The sequence below is a fragment of the Rhinoraja longicauda genome, chromosome 40 (assembly GCF_053455715.1).
Source record: "Rhinoraja longicauda isolate Sanriku21f chromosome 40, sRhiLon1.1, whole genome shotgun sequence".
Lineage (NCBI taxonomy): Eukaryota > Metazoa > Chordata > Chondrichthyes > Rajiformes > Arhynchobatidae > Rhinoraja > Rhinoraja longicauda.
Window position 1 is genome coordinate 5,290,291 of NC_135992.1, and position 21,389 is coordinate 5,311,679.

General features: G+C 49.5%; 1 protein-coding gene across 2 annotated transcripts in view; it reads right to left on the reverse strand.

Moving 5' to 3' along the window:
• LOC144611597 (SH3 domain-binding protein 1-like) overlaps nucleotides 1-19,391 on the reverse strand; it is a 57,079-nt gene extending 37,688 nt beyond the window's left edge. For both annotated transcript variants that reach the window (XM_078430795.1, XM_078430794.1), the window contains exons 1-4: nucleotides 19,188-19,391; nucleotides 5,423-5,462; nucleotides 4,192-4,296; nucleotides 3,212-3,288 (exon numbers count right to left, since the gene is read on the reverse strand). In XM_078430795.1, the coding sequence (XP_078286921.1) occupies nucleotides 3,212-3,288; nucleotides 4,192-4,296; nucleotides 5,423-5,462; nucleotides 19,188-19,243 (278 nt within the window). In that variant the 5' untranslated portion in view covers nucleotides 19,244-19,391. The remainder of the gene's footprint in view (nucleotides 1-3,211; nucleotides 3,289-4,191; nucleotides 4,297-5,422; nucleotides 5,463-19,187) is intronic.
• Nucleotides 19,392-21,389: the final 1,998 nt, after the last annotated feature.

A 21,389-nucleotide genomic window follows, 5' to 3' on the forward strand; every position in this document is an offset into this window, starting at 1 on the left:
CAACTCTACCGCTGCACCACCGTGCCGTCCTAAGACATAAGAGCTGCAGCGCGGAAACAGGCCCTTCGGCCCACCAAGTCCGCGCCGACTAGCGATCACCCCACACACTCGTGCTATCCTACACACCAGGGACAATTTACAATTTTACCGAAGCCAATCAACCTACATGTCCACTGCTTTGGAGCGTGGGTGAAAACCGGAGCAGTTGGAGAAAGCCCACGCAGGTCACGGGGTGAGCATATAAACTCCGTGCAGACAGCACCTGTAGTTGGGATCGAACCTGAACATATGTACTGTACAACCCACGATTGAATGGCTGAGTAGACCTGATGGGCCGAATGGCCTCATTCTACTCCGATCACTTATGACCCCATGACCGGGACAAATTACATGTTCAAATTCCAAGAGGGGGGGGCTCCAACTTTGTAACTGCGAGCACTGAGCGACCGTTGGAACTGCAGCTTCATGCAGTCACCCTCACAGTAACTCCTGTAACTCACCCTCACAGTAACTCCTGTAACTCACCCTCACAGTAACTCCTGTCTCACTTCCTCCCCTGTCAACCTATCTGGCCCACCTATGTGAAGCCTCATCGTATTGAGACACTCAAACGGCCATCATCAAGAGCTCAGCATCTGGACATGAGGCAGATGCTGGTGAAGGGTGGAAATGGGGTAGTTGCGTGACCTTGGACAGGAGCGGGGAGCGCAGGGCGGCACGCCGGTAGCGCGGCGGTAGAGTCGCCGCCTCACAGCGCCACACTCCCGGGTTCGATCCCGACTACGGGTGCTGTCTGTACAAGAGTTTGCACGTTCTCCCCGTGACCTGCGTGGGTTTTCTCCGGGTGCTCCGGTTTCCTCACACACTCCAAAGACGTGCAGTTTTGAAGGTAAAATTGGGCTTTGGTGAAATTGTAAATTGTCCCGGGTGTGATTAGTTTAGAGATACAGCGCGGAAACAGGCCCTTCGGCCCACCGGGTCCATGCCGACCAATGATCCCCGCACACTAACACTAACCTCCACAAGGGACAATTTAAAAAAAATTTAAATTACATTTACCAAGCCAATTAACCTACAAACCTGCACGTCTTTGGACTGTGGGAGGAAACCGAAGATCTCGGAGAAAACCCACGCAGGTCACGGGGAGAACGTACAAACTCCGTACAGACAGCGCCCGCAGTCGGGATCAAACCCGGGTCTCCGGCGGTGCATTCGCTGTAAGGCGGCAACTCTACCGCTGCGTCACCGTGACCGCCCAGATGGTGTTAGCGTATGGGGTGATCGCTGGTCGGGCCGAAGGGCCTATTTCTGCGCTGTCTCTTTAAACCAAACTAAAATAAACTAAGGGTCTGAAGAAGGGTCTCGACCCGAAACGTCACCCATTCCTACTCTCCCGAGATGCTGCCTGACCTGCTGAGTTACTCCAGCATTTTGTGAATAAATCTAAAATAAACTAAACTAGTTTACAGCGAGGAAACTGGCCCTTTGGCCCACTGAGTCCAAGCTGACCAGCAATAGCCCCTACATTAGTTCCATTCTGCACAGTGGGGACAATTTACACCAATTAACCTACAAACCTGCACATCTTTGGATGTGGGAGGAAACCAGTGCACCCGTAGAAAACCCACGTGGTCACAGGGAGAACGTGCAAACTCAATGCAGCCAGAATCCGTAGTCAGAATCAAACATGGGTCTCGGGCGCTGAGAGGTGGCAGTGTTACCACTGTGCCCCTCTACCACTGTGCCCCTCTACCATTGTGCCCCTCTACCACTGTGCCCCTCTGCCACTGTGCCCCTCTGCCACTCTGCCCCTCTACCACTGTGCCCCTCTACCACTGTGCCCCTCTACCACTGTGCCCCTCTACCACTGTGCCCCTCTACCACTGTGCCCCTCTACCACTGTGCCCCTCTACCACTGTGCCCCTCTACCACTGTGCCCCTCTACCACTGTGCCCCTCTACCACTGTGCCCCTCTACCACTGTGCCCCTCTGCCCATCTGCCACCGTGCCCCTCTGCCACTGTGCCCCTCTACCACTGTGCCCCTCTACCCCTCTACCACTGTGCCCCTCTACCACTGTGCCCTTCTACCCCTCTGCCACTGTGCCCCTCTGCCACTGTGCCCCTCTGCCACTGTGCCCCTCTACCACTATGCCCCTCTGCCACTGTGCTCCTCTACCACTGTGCCCCTCTACCACTGTGCCCCTCTGCCACTGTGCCCCTCTGCCACTGTGCCCATCTACCACTGTGCCCCTCTGCCACTGTGCCCCTCTACCACTGTGCCCCTCTGCCACTGTGCCCCTCTACCACTCTGCGCCTCTACCACTGTGCCCCTCTGCCACTGTGCTCCTCTACCACTGTGCCCCTCTACCACTGTGCCCCTCTACCACTGTGCCCCTCTACCACTGTGCCCCTCTACCACTGTGTCCCTGCCACTGTGCTCCTCTACCACTGTGCCCTCTACCACTGTGCCCCTCTACCACTGTGCCCCTCTGCCACTGTGCCCCTCTGCCACTGTGCCCCTCTGCCACTGTGCCCTCTACCACTGTGCCCCTCTACCACTGTGCCCCTCTACCACTGTGCCCCTCTGCCACTGTGCCCCTCTGCCACTCTGCTGCCACCCCCCAGTCATTCTGCCAACCTTGTGTGCCAACCTTAGACATTCCCGTCTCATTGTTCATACATTGATAGGTTGTAGTCCAATACCCGATGACTTGGCCTCCACAGCTGTCTGCGGCAATGAATTCCACAGATTCACCACCCTCTGACCAAAGAAATTCCTCCTCCTCTCCTTTCTAAAAGTATGTCCTTTCATTCTGAGGCTGCGCCCTCTGATCCTAGACTCTCCCACTTTATCCAGCTATCTGTCCAAATGTTTCTTAAACGTTGCGAGATTCCCTGCTTCAACTCCTTCCTCCGGCAGCTGGTTCCTCCTCCAGCAGATTCACCACCCTCTGACTAAAGACATTCTTCCTCGTCTCCTTCCCAAAAGTACGTCCTTTCATTCTGAGCCTGTGCCCTCTGGTCCTAGACTCTCCCAGTAGTGGAAACATCCTCTCCACATCACTCTGTCCAGGCCTTTTCACTATTTGGTTGGTTTTTAAAATATCCTTTGGACCTGTCCTCCACGCCCGTCTGTGGCAGTGAATTCCACAGATTCACCACCCTGGTCAGGTCAAGGGTTTCAGAGTTAACCTACGGCTACTGACTCACCGAATGCTGGACTCGTTGTCTAGCTCTCTGCAGCTCTCTCCCATGCTCTGTGACAAGGCCATCAGGGGCATCTTTTTCTGCCGGAACACAAGGAATAAGTAAAGTAGGCGGTGTTTAGTGTATTTTAGAGATACAGCGTGGAAACAGGCCCTTCAGCCCTTCCCAGTCCACCTCAACCAGCGATCCCCGCACACCAACATCACCCTACACACAGTTTCTTCCCGGCTGTTATCAGGCAACTGAACCATCCTACCGCAACCAGAGAGCAGTGCTGAACTACTATCTACCTCATTGGTGACCCTTGGACTATCTTTGATCAGACTTTGCTGGCTTTAGCTTGCACTTTCCTTCTCACCCACTCCTTCTCTCCAGAGATGCTGCCTGTCCCACTGAATTACTCCAGCATTTTTGTGTCTATCTTCTTTTTAAACCAGCATCTGCAGTTCCTTCCTACACACATGGTCATAAGGAATAGGAGCAGAATTAAGCCATTCGGCCCATCAAGTCTACTCCACCATTCAATCATGGCTGATCTATCTCTCTACCACTTAACCCCATTCTCCTGCCTATCCATAACCTCTGCCACCGGTCACTGGTATACCAGGCTTGTTGGGAGTGCCAGCCCACCGTGACAAAACAAGATGGGTGAAGTTTAATTTAGTTTAGAGATACAGCGCGTAAACAGGCCCTTTCTGCCCACCGGGTCCGCGCCGCCCAGAGATCCCCGCACATTAACACTATCCTACACCCACTAGGGACAATTTTACGTTTACCAAGCCAATTAACCTACAAACCCGCACGTCTTTGGAGTGTGGGAGGAAACCGAAGATCTCGGACAAAACCCACGCAGGTCACGGGGAGAACGTACAAACTCCGTACAGACGGGGCCCGTAGCCGGGATGGAACCCGGGTCTGCATTCGCTGTGAGGCAGCAACCCTGCCGCTGTGCCACTGTGGCCGTCAGCGGTTGTTTTACTCACCAGGCGCCTCTCGAGGTCGGAGCCCTGCTGTCCTTGAAGGCAGGCCTGCAGCTTCTTGTGCGTGTTGTACGTCGCCCGCCTGGCCGGTTCAATCCTGTTCTCAAACTGGACAGAGGGGCAGACAAGAAAGAAAGACATCGTCAAGTCACTGCACTCACCTGGAGGTAGATCTGTCATGTCAACAGCACATGGCCAAGGCCTGGGGCGGAACGGTGGCAGAATGGTAGAGTTCCTGCCTCACAACGCCAGAGACTGCATCTCAAAATTAAACTAAACTAACCGAACTAAACTAATCTAAACTATTAGCCTCGGTCGCAAATAGACAATAGACAATAGGTGCAGGAGGAGGCCATTCGGCCCTTCGAGCCAGCACCGCTATTCAATGTGATCGTGGCTGATCATTCTCAATCAGTACCCCGTTCCTGCCTTCTCCCCATACCCCCCTGACTCCGCTATCCTTAAGAGCTCTATCTAGCTCTCTCTTGAATGCATTCAGAGAATTGGCCTCCACTGCCTTCTGAGGCAGAGAATTCCACAGATTCACAACTCTCTGACTGAAAACGTTTTTCCTCATCTCAGTTCTAAATGGCCTACCCCTTATTCTTAAACTGTGGCCCCTTGTTCTGGACTCCCCCAACATTGGGAACATGTTTCCTGCCTCTAACGTGTCCAACCCCTTAATAATCTTATACGTTTCGATAAGATCTCCTCTCATCCTTCTACATTCCAAAGTTGAGCAGCAGTCTGTGCGGAGTTTGCACGTTCTCCCTGTGACCGTGTGGGTTTTCTCCAGTTTCCTTCCACACTCCAAAGACGCGCCATTTTGTAGATTAATGGGCTTCTATAAATTGTCCCTAGCATGTTTGGTATAGAAGTAGTGCAGGGGTAATCACTGGTCGATACGGACTCAATGGGCCGAAGGGCCTGTTTCTATATTGTGACTCTCAATTGAACTAAATGAAACTAAACGAAACAAAATGAAGATGGAACTGAGCCAAATTAAACTAAAACGAAACTGAAGTCTAACCAAAGTAAACTAAACGAACCTAAGCTAAACTAAAACGGAACTAAGCTAAACTATTACTAAACGAAAACTAAAACTAAACTACACTAAACTAAAAGGGTCTTCCTTCATTTACCAGGATGTCCGCAGATAGTGCAAGAGTACACTTGATAATAAAATTCCCAAATGATATTAAAGAGATCTATTAGTTTAGCAGCAACAGTGTACCTGGATGAGTTCCTCGCTGAGAAGCAGTGAATTCTCACTTCTGGAGAAAAAACAAAGAGGTGAAAACAAAATTAGCCAAGTAACAAACTGAAATAATGCATGTCTGATAGACAGCAGTTTGCAAGGGGTTTGGTGGAATACACCTGCATCTCAAACGCATTTCAGTTTCATTTATTGTCACGTGTACAGTGAAAAGCTTTTGTTGCGTGCTAACCAGCAGAAAGACAATACACGATTACCATCGAGCAACTTACAGTGTACAGATACATGATAAGGGAATAATGTTTAGTGCAAGGTAAAACCAGCAAAGTCCGATCAAGGATAGTCCGAGGGTCACCAAAGAGGTAGATAGTAGTTCAGCACTGCTCTCTGGTTGCGGTGGGATGGTTCAGTTGCCTGATAACAGCCGGGAAGAAACTGTCCCTGAATGTGGAGGTGGGCGTTTTCACACTTCTGTACCTCTTGCCCGATGGCAGAGGGGAGAAGAGGGAGTGACCGGGGTGAGACTCGTCCTTGATTACAGGACTGATTATTCGTCCTTGATTACTGGGACGTCTGTATCTTCATCTCTAGACACACCATTTATTGTGTAGATTGGAACTGCAGATGCTGGTTTACACCGGAAATAGACAAGTCAGTGGATATTTTTAAGGCGGAGGTAGACAAGTTTTTGATTAGAAAGGGTGTCAAGGGTTATGGGGAGAAGGCAGGAGAATGGGATTAGGAGGCAGAGATCAGACGTGATTGAATGGTGGAGTAGACTCGATGGGCCGAATGGCCTAATTCTACTCCTATAACTTGTGAACTTGGGATCCCTCTTCCATTCAAAGTATTTCCAATGATTATGTTTTGCTGAGGTGTATTCAATGTTGCAAAGTAAGCAAAGCAAGCTGCCAACAATCAGCTATCTGTGGAATTCTCTGCCTCAGAAGGCAGTGGAGGCCAATTCTCTGAATGCATTCAAGAGAGAGCTAGCTAGAGCTCTTAAGGATAGCGGAGTCAGGGGGTATGGGGAGAAGGCAGGAACAGGGTACTGATTGAGAATGATCAGCAATGATCACATTGAATGGCGGTGCTGGCTCAAAGGGCCGAATGGCCTCCTCCTGCACCTATAGTCTATTGTCTATTGTCTATTGGTAATCTGAAGAAGGGTCCCGACCCGAAACATGGCCTGTCCATTTCCCTCCACAGATGCTGCCTGGCCCGCTGGGTTACTCCAGCACTTTGTGTTTTGGTCGCGATTCCAGCATCTGCAGTTCCCCGAAGATGGACAGAAAACGCTGGAGTAACTTAGCGGGTCAGGCAGCCTCTCTGGAGTAAAGGAATAGGTGACCCTTCTTCAGTCTGAGAATCAGGGGGCTCTCAGGAAAATGTGCCCCACCTACATATTTTGTCTGCAGTTACTCGTGTCTTCAAAGGAATTGATTCATTTTCCTTTGTCCTTTATATGTACACTGTGGACGGCTTGATTGTAATCATGTGTGGGAAGGAACTGCAGATGCTGGTTTACACCGAAGATGGAGACAAAACGCTGGAGTAACTCAGCGGGTCAGGCAGCATCTCTGGAGAGGAGGAATGGGTGACGTTTCGGATCAAGACCCTCCTTCAGACCCATCCGCTGACTGGATAGCACGCAACAAAAAATCTTTTCACTGTACCTCGGTAAACTAAACTAAAAAAAATTTGATTTAAAAAAAAAAAATTCAGATACAGCGCGGAAACAGGCCCTTTCGGCCCACCAAGTCCGCGCCGCCCAGCGATCCCCGCACACTAACACTATCCTACACACACTAGGGACAATTTTTACATTTACCCAGTCAATTAACCTACATACCTGTACGTCTTTGGAGTGTGGGAGGAAACCAAAGGTCTCGGAGAAAACCCACGCAGGTCACGGGGAGAACGTACAAACTCCTTACAGTACAGCACCCGTAGTCGGGATCGAACCTGAGTCTCCGGCGCTGCATTCGCTGTAAAGCAGCAACTCTACCGCTGCGCTACCGTGCCGCTAAATGCAGGCAATTCCTGGACTGCCTGCTTCTCTTGCCATCACCTATCTATCTGGCTGAACCAGGCTGAAGGGCAGATAAAGGACACAACAATGAGTTTAGTTAAGTTTATTGTCAAATGTACTGAGGTTCAGTGAAAGGCTTTTTTTGTTGCATTCTATCCAGTCAGCGGAAAGACTTTACATGATGTACACAATGTACAGAATGCGTAGGAAGGAACTACAGATGCTGGTTAAGACCAAAGATAGACACAAAATGCTGGGCCTGTCCCACGTAGGCGATATTTTAGGCGACTGCTGGCGACTGTCATAGTTGTAGCAGCTCGCCGAAAAACTGGCGACTGGACCCCCCCCCCCCCCCACGACAATGTCCACGACAACCTACCACCTAGTCGACGTCAAGCTACGGCAAGCTACCGACAACCCAATCGTCGCGACTTAGGACGTCCACCTACGACCGCACCTACGACAACCCACGACCACACAGGGCAACAACCTACGACAACCGAAGTCAACCTACGTCCACCCGCGACAAGCTACGACCGTGTCGGCGACAACTGAAGACAATTCACGCCATTTTAGCCTCCGGTTTTGGCGCCGGTACCTGTCGCCGGTTGACGTGGGTAGTCGCCAATGGAATTCACCGAAGTCAGCACCGGCGACAACCTACGTCACCTGGCGACAACCTACGACAGCGCCCCCGTCAGGAGACGTCAAGCTACGATCATTGGCGTCAAACCCACAGTCGCCGAAAATGTTTAAATATCTCAAAATCCAGCGGCGACCAGAAAAACGCTGCGACTCTTTGGAGACGACTCACAGCCGTACAGGTGACACCCCGGCAACCGGGTGGTCTAGTCGCCTGTAGGCGCCTAAAATATCGCCTGAGTGGGACAGGGGTTTAACTCGGTGGGTCAGGCAGCATCTCTGCGGAGAAAGAATAGGTGACATTTCGGGTCGAGACCCTTCCTCAGACTGAAAATTGAGGTGGGGTTTGGGTAAACTGGAGGCGAGGTAAGGCAACAACAGACTCAGTTGACAACCACCAGATCAGACCAGTGGGGCAGGAAGGAACTGCAGATGCTGGTTGACATCGAAGATAAACACAAAGTGCTGGAGTAACTCAGCGGGTCAGGCAGCATCTCTGGAGGACTTGGATAGTTGACATTTCAGGCAGGTACACTTTTTGCAGACTGATTCAGACACAGAAGAAGGGTCCTGACCCAAAACGCCACCTATCCATGTTCTCCAGAGAGGAAGAAGGGTCTCGACCCGAAACATCACCAATTCCTGTTCTCCAGAGATGCTGCCTGACCCGCTGAGTTACTCCAGCACTTTGTGTCCTTTCATGTAAGCCGACATCTGCGGTTCCCTGGATGGGTGTTGTTTCGGGTTGGCACCTTCCTTTTACAATTCTTAAAACCTCATCCGGGGACAAGTAGCATTTCTGGAGAGAAGGACGTTCCAATTCCTTCTCCAAGTTCTCCAGAGGAAGAAGGGTCTCGACCCGAAACATCACCCATTCCTTCTCTCCAGAGATGCTGCCCGACCCGCTGAGTTACTCCAGCATTTTGTGTCCATCTTCTAGACCAGTGGGGGTGTCTGCTCATGAGAGTCACAGTTCATGCAGCCAAGCTTTCAGGGAAATTGTTTAAGATGCTTGTGACTGCACCATTGCACCACTTAACAGCTTCCACACACATCAGACATCCTTCTGCCTTTACAAAGCAAATCTAAAATGGTACAGAAAGGCCTGCGAGTCTTGAAAGGAAACAAGTCTTGAAAGGAAACAAACACAGCTCTTTGGTTTAGTTTACAGATACTGAGCGGAAACAGGCCCTTTGACCCACCGAGTCCACGCCGACCAGCGGTCCCCGCACACTAACACTATCCTGCACACAAGAAGATAGACACAAAATGCTGGAGTAACTCAACGGGGCAGGCAGCACCTCTGGAGAGAGGGAATGGGTGACGTCTCGGGTCGAGACCCTTCTTGCTCTTTTAACCTAGGGATAATTGACAATTTTACTGAAGCCAATTAGCTTAACGTACTTAACGTACATCAGGATTGAACCCGGGTCTCTGGCACAGTAAAGGGCCTGTCCCACTTGGGCGATTTTAAGGCGACTGCCGGCGACTAGGCTGTCGCCGACAGTTCGCCGGGGTGTCGCGGGCATGATCGTGAGGAGTCTTCAAAGAATCATAGTGGATCTCGGCGCGTCGCTGAGAAATCAACCGGTATTAAATTTCTCGGCGACAGCTGGCTTGTCGCCAGGTATCGTTGCTTATTGCGGGCGCTGTCTGTCGCACGCTGTCCCCAGGTTTGCTAGGTTCTCTTAGATGCATTTAGAAGCACATAATATTAAATTAAGTAAAGTAATTTGAAGGCACCATAAAATGCTTGTGTTCAACCAATTTATTTACCGTCAGGACATTTGACAGGTAGATTGGAGGCGACAGTTTGACGGTCAGGTAAGCGTGGGAATTTTCGAGATGGTTATGGCCATCAGCGATTACATTTAAAGTGGGCTCCCAACCCAGATATGCAACCACAGAAACCAGATATGCATCTCCCTTACATTTTCAAAGAATGCCCACACTCCGCACAAAAATCCAATGCCCACACTCCGCAGAAAAATTAAATACAATACAATACAATATATCTTTATTGTCATTGTACCCAGGGGTACAACGAGATTGGGAATGCGCCTCCCCTACGATGCAATAATTTAGGCAATTTAGACAGCAGCAACCCAACGAAACGAACAGTTGTAACAGTTTTGGACAGGGTAAAGTGCAAGTTGATCTATGCGTTGTGGCCATCCGGCTCAGCAGGACCGGTTCATAGCAGCTATGGCCCTGGGGATGAAGCTGTTCCTGAGTCTGGAGGTGCGGGCATAGAAGGCCTTGTATCGTCTGCCCGATGGAAGGAGTTTGAACAGACTGTTGCAGGGGTATCAAGAGTCTTTGTGGATGCTGGTGGCTTTTCTGAGGCATCGTGTGTTGTAGATGCCCTCCAAGTCTGGTAGCTGTGTTCCGATGGCCCTCTGAGCTCTATGGACTACCCGCTGTAGAGCTTTCCTTTCTGCCTCCGTGCAACTGAGGTACCACACAGGGATTCCATGCGTTAGGATGCTCTCTATGGTGCAGCGGTAGAAGGTCGTCAGCAGCTGTTGGGGTAGACCAGACTTTTTCAGTGTTCTTAAGTAGAACAGTCTTTGTTGTGCCTTCTTGACCAGCGCAGCAGTGTTATTGGACCATGTTAGGTCCTCCGAAATGTGAGTGCCCAGAAACTTGAAGCTGGACACTCTCTCCACACTGACCCCGTTGATAGAGATCGGGGCATATTCCCCGTTATGTGACCTACGGAAGTTGATGATCAGCTCCTTGGTCTTGGTGGTATTTAGGGACAGGTTGTTATCCGAGCACCAGTCCGCCAGGTTCTGCACCTCCGCTCTATAGTTTGTTTCATCCCCGTTGGTGGTCAGCCCGATCACCGTTGTGTCATCTGCAAACTTGACAATGGTGTTGGTGTCGAATGCAGGAACACAGTCGTGTGTGAAGAGGGAGTAGAGCGTGGGGCTCAGAACACAGCCCTGTGGTGTGCCGGTACTCAGGGTGATAGTGGAGGACAGGTGCGGGCCCATTCTCACTGCCTGCGGTCGTTCCAGCAGGAAGTCCAGGATCCAGTCACATAATGACGAGCTAAGGCCTAGCTGGTGGAGTTTGGTGATGAGCTTGGTGGGGATGACCGTGTTGAAGGCGGAGCTATAGTCTATGAATAGCATCCTCACGTACGTGCCCTGTCTCTCTAGGTGAGTCAGGACAGTGTGAAGAGCCAGAGAGATGGCGTCCTCTGTGGATCTATTTGCCCTGTATGCAAATTGATGTGGGTCCAGTGAGTCAGGGATGCTGGATTTGATGTGTGAGAGGACCAGCCTCTCAAAGCACTTCATGACTATCGGCGTTAGGGCAACCGGGCGGTAGTCGTTCAGGTTGGAGATCTTTGCTTTTTTCGGCACCGGAACTATGATAGCCGACTTCAGGCACTTGGGGACCGTAGCCAGAGATAATGACAGGTTAAAGATCCTGGTGAATACCTCAGCCAGCTGTTCAGCACAGTCCTTCAGTACCCTTCCTTGAACTCCATCCGGTCCTGCAGCCTTGCGTGGGTTGACCCTTTGCAGAGCGCGTTGTACCTCCTGTGTGCTCAGTTGCAAGACCTGTCCCACCGCCTCGAATTAAATTTCTTAATACTGCTTTCAGTAAACTGGAAATCAATCCAGTTGTCAGTGATTTCAGCGAAAATTAGGAAGCCGGAGAAGCATTGACCGCGTGGGAATTTCGCGATGTTTCTGAAGACGGTGTAATCTCGACCTGACTCGGCATTGTCGTCGGGTAAAAGAAATTGACAGTCGCTCGCAGTCGCCTAAAAAATCGCCTAAGTGGGACAGGCCCTTAAGGTAGCAACTCTACCGCTGCACCACCGGAAGTGTGAAATGACTTCACAGCCAATGAAGTTGTTTTGAAGTGTTGTCACTTTTGAAGTTGAAAACACAACAGCCAACGTGCAGACAGCAAGATCCCACAAAGAACAAAATAATACCAAGTGACTCATTTGTTTTTTTCATGATTTGGTTGAAGGTCTAAGACCTCTGCTCTTCGTCGAAGGGGTGGTGAAGGGATCATTTCTGTACGTCACGCAGAAAGACAAGGACGTTAGCTAGATGCTTCCTTAAAAGTGAATGCAGACTTCCTCAATCTGAAACCACAGTCAAAACACCAGCATGCAGTCCCAATGCAGAGAATTGTCGACACAGCCCAGACCATCACGCAAACCAACCTCCCTTCCATTGACTCCATCTACACCGCACGCTGCTTCGGCAAGCATAATCAAGGACCAGTCGCACCCAGGCCACTCCCTCTTCTCCCCTCTCCCATCAGGCTAAAGGTACAGAAGTGTGAAAACGCACACCTCCAGGTTCAGGGACAGTTTCTTCCCATCTGTTATCAGGCAACTGGACAATCCCACCGATCAGCCATCATCACATTGATTGGCGGTCCTGGCTCGAAGGGCCTACTCCTACACCTATTGGCACCCTCTGAGGGGGCGCTGTGAACTGTTTATGTATGTGCTGTTATGTTTGTGTGCCATTATATGTTCGTTTCTTAGTACCTGAACTGATGTACATGGGGGACTGACTATCTTTGATCGGACTTTGCTGGCTTTACCTTGCACTAAACGTTATACCTTTACACTGTAAATGGCTCGATTGTAATCATGTATTGTCTTTCCGCTGGCTGGTTAGCGTGCAACCAAAGCTTTTCACTGTACCTCGGTGCACGTGACAATAAACTCAACTGAACTGAACTGAAGTGAACAAAGCAATGGAAACAAGAATATTCCAGTATGTATTAAGGGGCGGCACGGTGGCGCAGTGGTAGAGTTGCTACCTCACAGCGCCAGAGACCCAGGTTCCATCCTGACTACGGAGTTTGTACTTTCTCCCCGTGACCTGCGTGGGTTTTCTCCGGGTGCCCCGGGTTTCCTCCCACATACCAGAGACGTGCAGGTTTGTAGGTTGATTGGAAATGGACACAATAAGCTGGAGTAACTCAGCGGGCAGGGAGCAAAGGAATAGGTGACATTTCGGGTCGAGACCTTTCTTTAGACTGAGAGTCAGCGGAAAGGGAAATGAGAGATACAGACGGTGATGTAGAGAGGTATAGAACAAATGAATGAAAGATATGCACAAATGTAACGACGATCAAGGAAAAGTGGGGCCCACAATGGTCCATTGTTGGCTGTGGGGTAGGTGATAATAAGTTATACAGACGATGAAACTCAACAGGACGACAGTAAAACTAGGACGATGACTTGGGTGAGGGAGGGGCGGAGAGAGTGGGGCTGGTCTGACCCGAAACGTCACCTGTTCCTTTTCTCCAGAGATGCTGCCTGACCCGCTGCGTTACTCCAGCTTTTTGGGTCTATCTTTGGTCTCAAACGGCATCTGCATTTACTTCCTACACATGTAGGTTAATTGTAGGGCAGTCTGAAGGAGGGTGTCGACCCGAAGCGTCACCCATTCCTTCTCTCCCGAGATGCTGCCAGACCCGCTGAGTTACTCCAACGTTTCGTGTCTACATTCGATATAAATCAGCACCTACAGTTTTTTCCTCCATATGTAGGTTAGAACTGGTGTGCGGATAATCGCTGGTCGGCGCGGACTCAGTGGACCGAAAGAGCCCGTTTCCACGCTGTATCTCTAAACTAACCCAAATGTTTACATAATCCACGTAGCTATTTCGTACACGTTCTCAATATCTGCAGCTTTATAGAGCATTGTTTAGGTCGCATCTTTTCTTACGAAGGTTAAGTTTATGCGCAGGTGCAAAATGACAGTGAATACACTACTGTAACTTTAACCTTAGAGATGCAGCGCGGAAACAGGCCCTTCGGCCCACCGAGTCCATGTCAACCAGCGATCACCCCGTACACTAACACCATCCTACACAAGGAGACAGCTCTCTAAAATAGGGAATATGCAGAATCAGGGGTCACAGTGTACGGATAAGGGGTAGCCCACTTGGGAATGAGATGAGGAAAAACATTTTCACCCAGAGAGTTGCGAATCTGTGGAATCCTCTGCCACAGAAGGCAGTGGAGGTGAATTCACTGGATGTTTTCAAGAGAGAGTTAGATTTAGCTCTTAGGGCTAAGGGAATTAAGGGATGTGGGGAAAAAGCAGGAACGGGCTACTGATTGTGAATGATTGGCCATGATCATATTGAATGGCGGTGCTGGCTCGAAGGGCCGAAAGGCCTACTCCTGCACCTATTTTCTATGTTTCTGTTTCTATGTTTCTTTATCTACTCATCAAACCAAAACGTTGTTACTTTTATCTAAGAAGCACTGAAGATCCTGCGGTGCCCGGCGGTCTCGTAAAGTGGGCACGGTGCCCCTGGACACGCGTGTGCTCCCTCTCCAGGAACAGCCGGGCACGGACATAAGCCCAGAAGAGAGGGCAGGCTGGCGGCCTAGGTGTGAGCCCTCGGCCCTCGGCCCATTGCCAAGACCCACGGATGACCAGCTTGGCCAGGCCCTAGGGTTGCCAACTGTCCCCGTATTAGCTGGGACATCCCGTATTTTGGGCTAAATTGGTTTGTCCCGTACGGGACCGCCCTTGTTCCGTATTAGTAGGGTTGCCAACTTCCTCACTCCCAAATAAGGGACAAAGGTTGACGTCACCGCCCTGCTGCCCACGTGACCTCACCCATCCAGCGGCCACGTGCTCTCGCTCCACCAATGGCGGCCACCTGGGCTGGGAGGCAGACACTGTAGGCCAGGACAGTGTAGGCCGGAGGCCCGGGCGCCGCCTATTGGAGGTTGCATAGCAACCCGCCTCCAGGCCCGGGCGGCCGCCATTGGTGGAGCGGGAGCACATGGCCACTGGCTGGGTGAGGTCACGTGGGGCGCGGTGTGGTGACGTCACCCTTTGTCCCTTACTTGGGAGTGAGCAAGTTGGCAACCCTACCAGGCCCGGACCGCATTTGGAGTATTGCTTGCAGTTTAATTTAGTTTGGAGACACAGCGCGGAAACAGGTCCACCCAGCCCGCACCGACCAGCGATCCCCACACATTAACACCACTCTACACACACCAGGGACAATTTTTTTTTAACATTCATACTAAGCCAATTAACCTACAAACCTGTATGTCTTTGGGAGTGCGGGAGGAAACCGAAGATCTCACATGAAAAAAAACCCATGCAGGTCTCGGGGAGAACGTACAAACTCCATACAGGCAGCACCCATAGTCAGGATCGAACCTGGGTCTCTGGCGAGATTGTTGGCTATGGGGTAGGTGAAAACGAGTTATGCAGACAATGAAACTCAACAGGATGACAGCGAAACTAGTACGATAACTAGGGTGGGGGGGGGAGGGCAGAGAGGGAGGGGATGGTCCAACCCAAAATTTAACCTATCCATGTTCTCCAGAGATGCTGTCTGACCTACTGAGCTACTCCAACACTTGGTGTCTATTTTTTTGCTGGAGTAACTCAGCCTTTCAGGCAGCATCCCTGGAGAACATGGATAGGTGATGCATTTTATGTTGAATAAAAACAATGTAAAGTTTTAAAGAGATAGGTGTGATCTTGCTCAGGAATAAACGGCCTATGTCCGTGCTGAGAATGTTGTCATTTGATGCTCAGTCTGAAGAAGGGTCCCGACCCGAAAGGTCCCCCATCCCTTCTCTCCAGAGATGCTGCCTGACCCGCTGAGTTACTCCAGCACTTTGTGTCTATTTCCGGTGTAAACCAGCATCTGCAGTTCCAATCTACACAATAAATGGTGTGTCTACAGATGAAGATACAGACAACTTGATACGACCATCCTTCTGGAGTTTGGAAGGAAGAGGGGGGACCTCGTTAAAACTTACCGGATAGTGAAAGGCCCGGACAGAGTGAAAGTGGAGAGGAGATTTCCACTAGTGGGAGAGTCTAGGACCAGAGGCCGCAGCCTCAGAATAAAAGGACGTACCTTTAGAAAGGAGATGAGGAGGAATTTCTTTAGCCAGAGGGTGGTGAATCTGTGGAATTAATTGCCACAGACGGCTGTGGAGGTCAAGTCATTGGGTATTTTTCTTGATTAGTACGGGTGTCAGAGGTTATGGGGAGAAGGCAGGAGAATGGGGTTGAGAGGGAAAGATAGGTCAGCCATGATTGAATGGTGGAGTAGGCTCGATGGGCGAATGGCCTAATTCTGCTCCTACGACTTATGAAACAGTCTCCCTCCTCCCTCCCTCCCCCTCCCTCCCTAGGAGATAGATTTCAACTTTAAAATGTGAATAACTTAAAAAATATAACACCAATTTCAATGAAACTTCTTCCATTAGCACCAAAGGGATGACGGTGAGTAAGGTGGGCCTAAAATGGTCGCGCTATCGTGTACCGTTTTGGCTGTAGTTCAGGAACAAACAAACAAACAAACGAGAGTTTTAGCATATAGATGACGTGAGAAATGTGGAGATGCGGGAATCTCGAGTAGAAAGCATCTTGCTGGAGGAACTCAGTGAGTCAGGCAGCCTCTGTGGAGGGGAGGGGAATGGACTGACGATGTTTCGGGCCTGGAGGCTTCTTCAGACCGATGGTTTTGGGTCAGACTCATGGTCAAGGAGCAGGAGAGCAGTAGGAACCACAGAGGGGGAACAGTGAGAGAGAACCCCTTGGAATTCCTTTGGGAATTCCTTTGGTAACACTACAACACAAGAACAGGTCCTTTGGCCCACAATGGAAAGTGGTGATAAATGTCCTCAAAGTAGTTAGTTTAGTTTAGTTTAATTATTTTATATTTATTTATTTCGAACATGTAAAACAAGAAAAGATAAAAACAAAACAAAATAACAATAAAATGAAATGAATGATAAACCTATGCACGACTCAATGAATAAATTCTCATAAACACAAATTAAATCTTACATGTTCGAAAAGGAGTAGGAGGAAGTATACACTTATTTATTTCTACCCCTTCTCAGCTACTCATCAATTAATTCAAAAAACGTTATCTCATCTACACACATACACACACACACACACACACACACATACATATATACATATGCATATATATACACACACACATATATATATCACAAAATGCTGGAGTAACTCAGCTGGTCAGGCAACATCTCAGGAGAGAAGGAATGGGTGATGTTTCGGGTCGAGACCCTTCTTTAGACTATATATATATATACATACACATCATATCATCATATCATATATATACAACTTATACAGGTACATACATACATATGTCCGTACCAAAGAGAATAGAGCAGAGCAAGATGGACCACTCGACCCTAAAAACCGTAGTACGTCATGGCGGCCATTTTAGTCGGCAGAAACTTGCAGAAACATTTAAAAAGAAAAATAACAAAAATCTGTGAATTGATAGATGAGATATATTCTGTATTTTTATGGTATCATCACACATACTGTTCCCCAAAAACACTGATTACACTGCGAGAGGCAGAGCGGACGGCGGGTTTTGCTTACTAAAATGGCTCCTTTGCTACTACACTTCAGTACAGGTGATTTAGACGGAGTGGTTCATCTTGCTCCTCTAGTATCTTTGGTCCATACATATGCCACATACATACATATATACACATACACAAACATATACAGGTACATACATACACATATCCATACATATGATACATACATATATACACATATACAGGTACATACATACACATATTCATATATATGAAACATACATACATACATATATACACATATGCAAACATATACAGGTACATATATACAAATATCCATACATATGCCACATACATACATACATATATACACATACGCAAACATACATATATGCAGTTTATAAACAATTATCCAAATTCTATGTGCAATGCGAATATCACACTGTTTCAATAAACTAAAACTTAACCATCGTCACATCCTTTCCTCATTCTGATACCTCTGGAGAATATTTTTTTTGTACATCTTCTTGAACTGAGTAATGTTTGTGCTTTGTTTGAGTTCCACATCCAAATCATTCCACAATTTCACTTTCGAGATGCAATGAGGAAACAGGCCCTTCGGCCCACTGAGTCCGCGCCGCCCAGCGATCCCCGCACACTAGCACAATCCCACACACACTAGGGACAATTTACAATCTTTACCGAAGCCAATTAACCTACAAATCTTTGGAGGTCTTTAACTCTGTCGGTCTTTGGAGTGTGGGAGGAAACCGGTGCGCCCGGAGAAAACCCACGCGGTCACGGGGAGAACTGTACAAACTCCGTACAGACAGCACCCCGTGGTCGGGATGGAACCAGGGTCTCCGGAGCTGTGAGGCAGCAACTCTACCGCTGCACCACTGTGCTGCCCTTAGCCGTTCCTCAAAGAGATTTTCCTATGGAGAAGTAAAATAGAGACACAAGAGACCTCAGGTGCTGGAATCCTGCACGCAAATAAAGGTACTGGAAGAACTCAGCGGGTCAGGCAGCATCTGTGGAGGGAAACGAACAGGCGGCGTTCTATGTCTTCAGACTGAAGGGGGTCCTGACACAAAACGTCGCCTGTCCATTCCCTCCATAGATGCTGCCTGGTCTGCTGAGCTCCTCCAGCACTTTGTTCTTTAGCTTATTGAGGTGGGGGAGGGGGAGGGGGAGGTGGGACCAGAGGAAGAGGGGACGTTACTGTGAACACATTCCTCGGGTTATGATCGTCCATTAACCTGTTCACTTTCCACTACTGGCCAAGTATGGGAAGTAGTTAAAGATCAATAAAGTCAGAGGAAAGGCTCATGCCTCCAATCTCCGGTGCCCACAAGATCATAGGTGATAGGAGTAGACTCAGGCCATTCGGCCCATCAAGTCTACTCCGCCATTCAATCATGTGTGATCTATCTCTCCCTCCCAACCCCATTCTCCTGCCTTCTCCCCATAACCCCTGACACCCGCACTAATCAAGAATCTATCCATCTCTGCCTTAAAAAAATCCACTGACTTGGCCTCCACAGCCGTGAATTCCACAGATTCAGAGCCGGACAATTTATCAACAGGGGCATTTACTACCTGACAGGAGAAACTCCCTGCTGTCCAATGTAACTAAAGAGTTTTGCTGCAGGCAAGCCGACCAGCGAGCCCGTAACTTCCTAAATTAAGTATTGCAACAAAAAAAAAACACTTGCCAAAAGCCTTCAGGAAACATAACGCCAATCTCTCTCCACTCTTACCTGCCTGAGGTATGGTTCGCTAACTGCAGCATCCGGTTAAGCTGTTTCTTCATCATTTTAAAAACTTTTCTGTCTTTACGTCCGTTGCTTTGCTAGAGAGTGCAGTCTCTCCTTCACTGCACACACTCCGCTGCTGCGGCAGTCTGTGTGTGTGTGTGTGTGTGTGTGTGTGGGGGTGGGGGTGTGGGTGAGGGTGTGTGCATCGTTTCGTGTTACCTCCCACAAGAAGCTAAAATGAAACTGATCTTAAAGTGACCCCGACAGGCATGAATCACTTAAGGTGGCGCAGGAAGTTGTGAAGCTTTTACGCCGTGCCTCTCCTCGTCATTTTCAGACTTTCCTGTAACGGGTTAGCTATTTGGTTCAAGAAGACAGACGCAAAGTGCTGTAGTAACTCAGCGGGACAGGCAGCATCTCTGGACAGGAGGAGTGGGTGACGTTTCGGCTGGAGTCGAGATCTTTCTTCATACTTCGGGTCTCCACCCGTAACGTCACCCATTCCTTCTCTCCCGAGATGCTGCCTGTCCCGCTGAGTTACTCCAGCATTTTGTGTCCGCCTTCCATTTAAACCAGCATCTGCAGTTCCTTCATACAGTCTTCGGCCCGCAATGTCTGTGCCAAATATGATGCCAAGACCAACTCTTATCTGCCTGCACACTATTGTACCTGGTGTGACTTGGGTGGGGGGGGGGGGGGGGGGGGATGGAGAGAGAGGGAATGCAGCATTGTGATGTGTTAGAGGCAGGAAACATGTTCCCAATGTTGGGGGAGTCCAGAACCAGCGACCACAGTTTAAAAATAAGGGGTAGGCCGTTTAGAACGGAGATGAGGAAAAACTTTTCAGTCAGAGAGTTGTAAATCTGTGGAATTCTCTGCCTCAGAAGGCAGTGGAGGAAAATTCTCTGAATGCATTCAAGAGAGAGCTAGATAGAGCTCTTAAGGATAGCGGAGTCAGGGGGTATGGGGAGAAGGCAGGAACGGGGTACTGATTGAGAATGATCAGCCATGATCACATTGAATGGTGGTGCTGGCTCGAAGGGCCAAATGGCCTACACCTGCGCCTATTGTCTATTGTTCTATCTGGGACATATGATAATAAAGCGCTCTTGATTCTTAACTCTTAGTTTATTGTCACGCGTACCGAGGTACAGTGAAAAGCTTTCGTTGCGTGCTAACCAGTCAGCGGAAAGACAATACACGATTACAATCGAGCCGTCCACAGTGTACAGATACATGATAAAGGGAATAATGTGAATAACGTTTAGTGCAAGGTAAAGCCAGTAATGTCCGATTAAAGATAGTCCGAGGGTCTCCAATGAGGTAGATACTGTAGTAGTCCAGGACCCCTCTCCGGTTGTTGGTGGGATGGTCCAGTTGCCTGATAACAGCAGGGAAGAAACTGTCCCTGAATCTGGAGGTGTGCGTCTTCACACTTCTATACCTTTTGCCCCTGTGTGAATGATGATGTGTGAATACAGCTGGCAACTTAAACTGTGGTCGGGTTAGGCTGGGGGTGTCTGAGCTTGGTTGGAGTTCTCTGCAAAGCTGCAGGCAGGTGTTGCGTGCAGGGCCGCAGAATGAACGAGGTGCGCCGCTGAATGCGCTGGTGCAAACCCCCGTTCACTCCTGCACCAGATGTTGCTGCAAAGCCTCCGGCTGCAAGGGGCGTCAGCGGCTTGCACTCTCGCAACACCTTCCATGTGGGAGAGTGCAGCAGAGGACTGCACAGCTACGCACTGACCACAAAACACTGACTTGCACATGGACACAACTGGGCAAGAGGCCGCTGGAGATGACTATCCCATCGTTTAAGAAACAGTTGGACAGGTGCATGGGCAGGACAGGTTTGGAGGGATAAGGACCAAGCGCAGGCAAGTGGGACTAGGGTAGCTGGGACATTTTTGGCCGGTGCGGGCAAGTTGGGCCGAAGGGCCTGTTTCCCACACTGTATCAATCTATGACTCTATGACTTTAGAGATGCAGCGTGGAAACAGGCCATTTGGCCCACCAAGTCCATGCCGACCACTAGTTCTATCCTCCCGTACACCCAGTACACTTGTTCTATCCTCTGCCTTCGCGTAACACCTTCGCTCAATCCGCCTGGACTTACCTGATCTAATGCTTTAATTCTCCTTCCCATTCCCACACTGACCTCTCTGTCCTCCATTGTCAGAGTGGGGCTAAAGTAGTAGGCTTGTATAC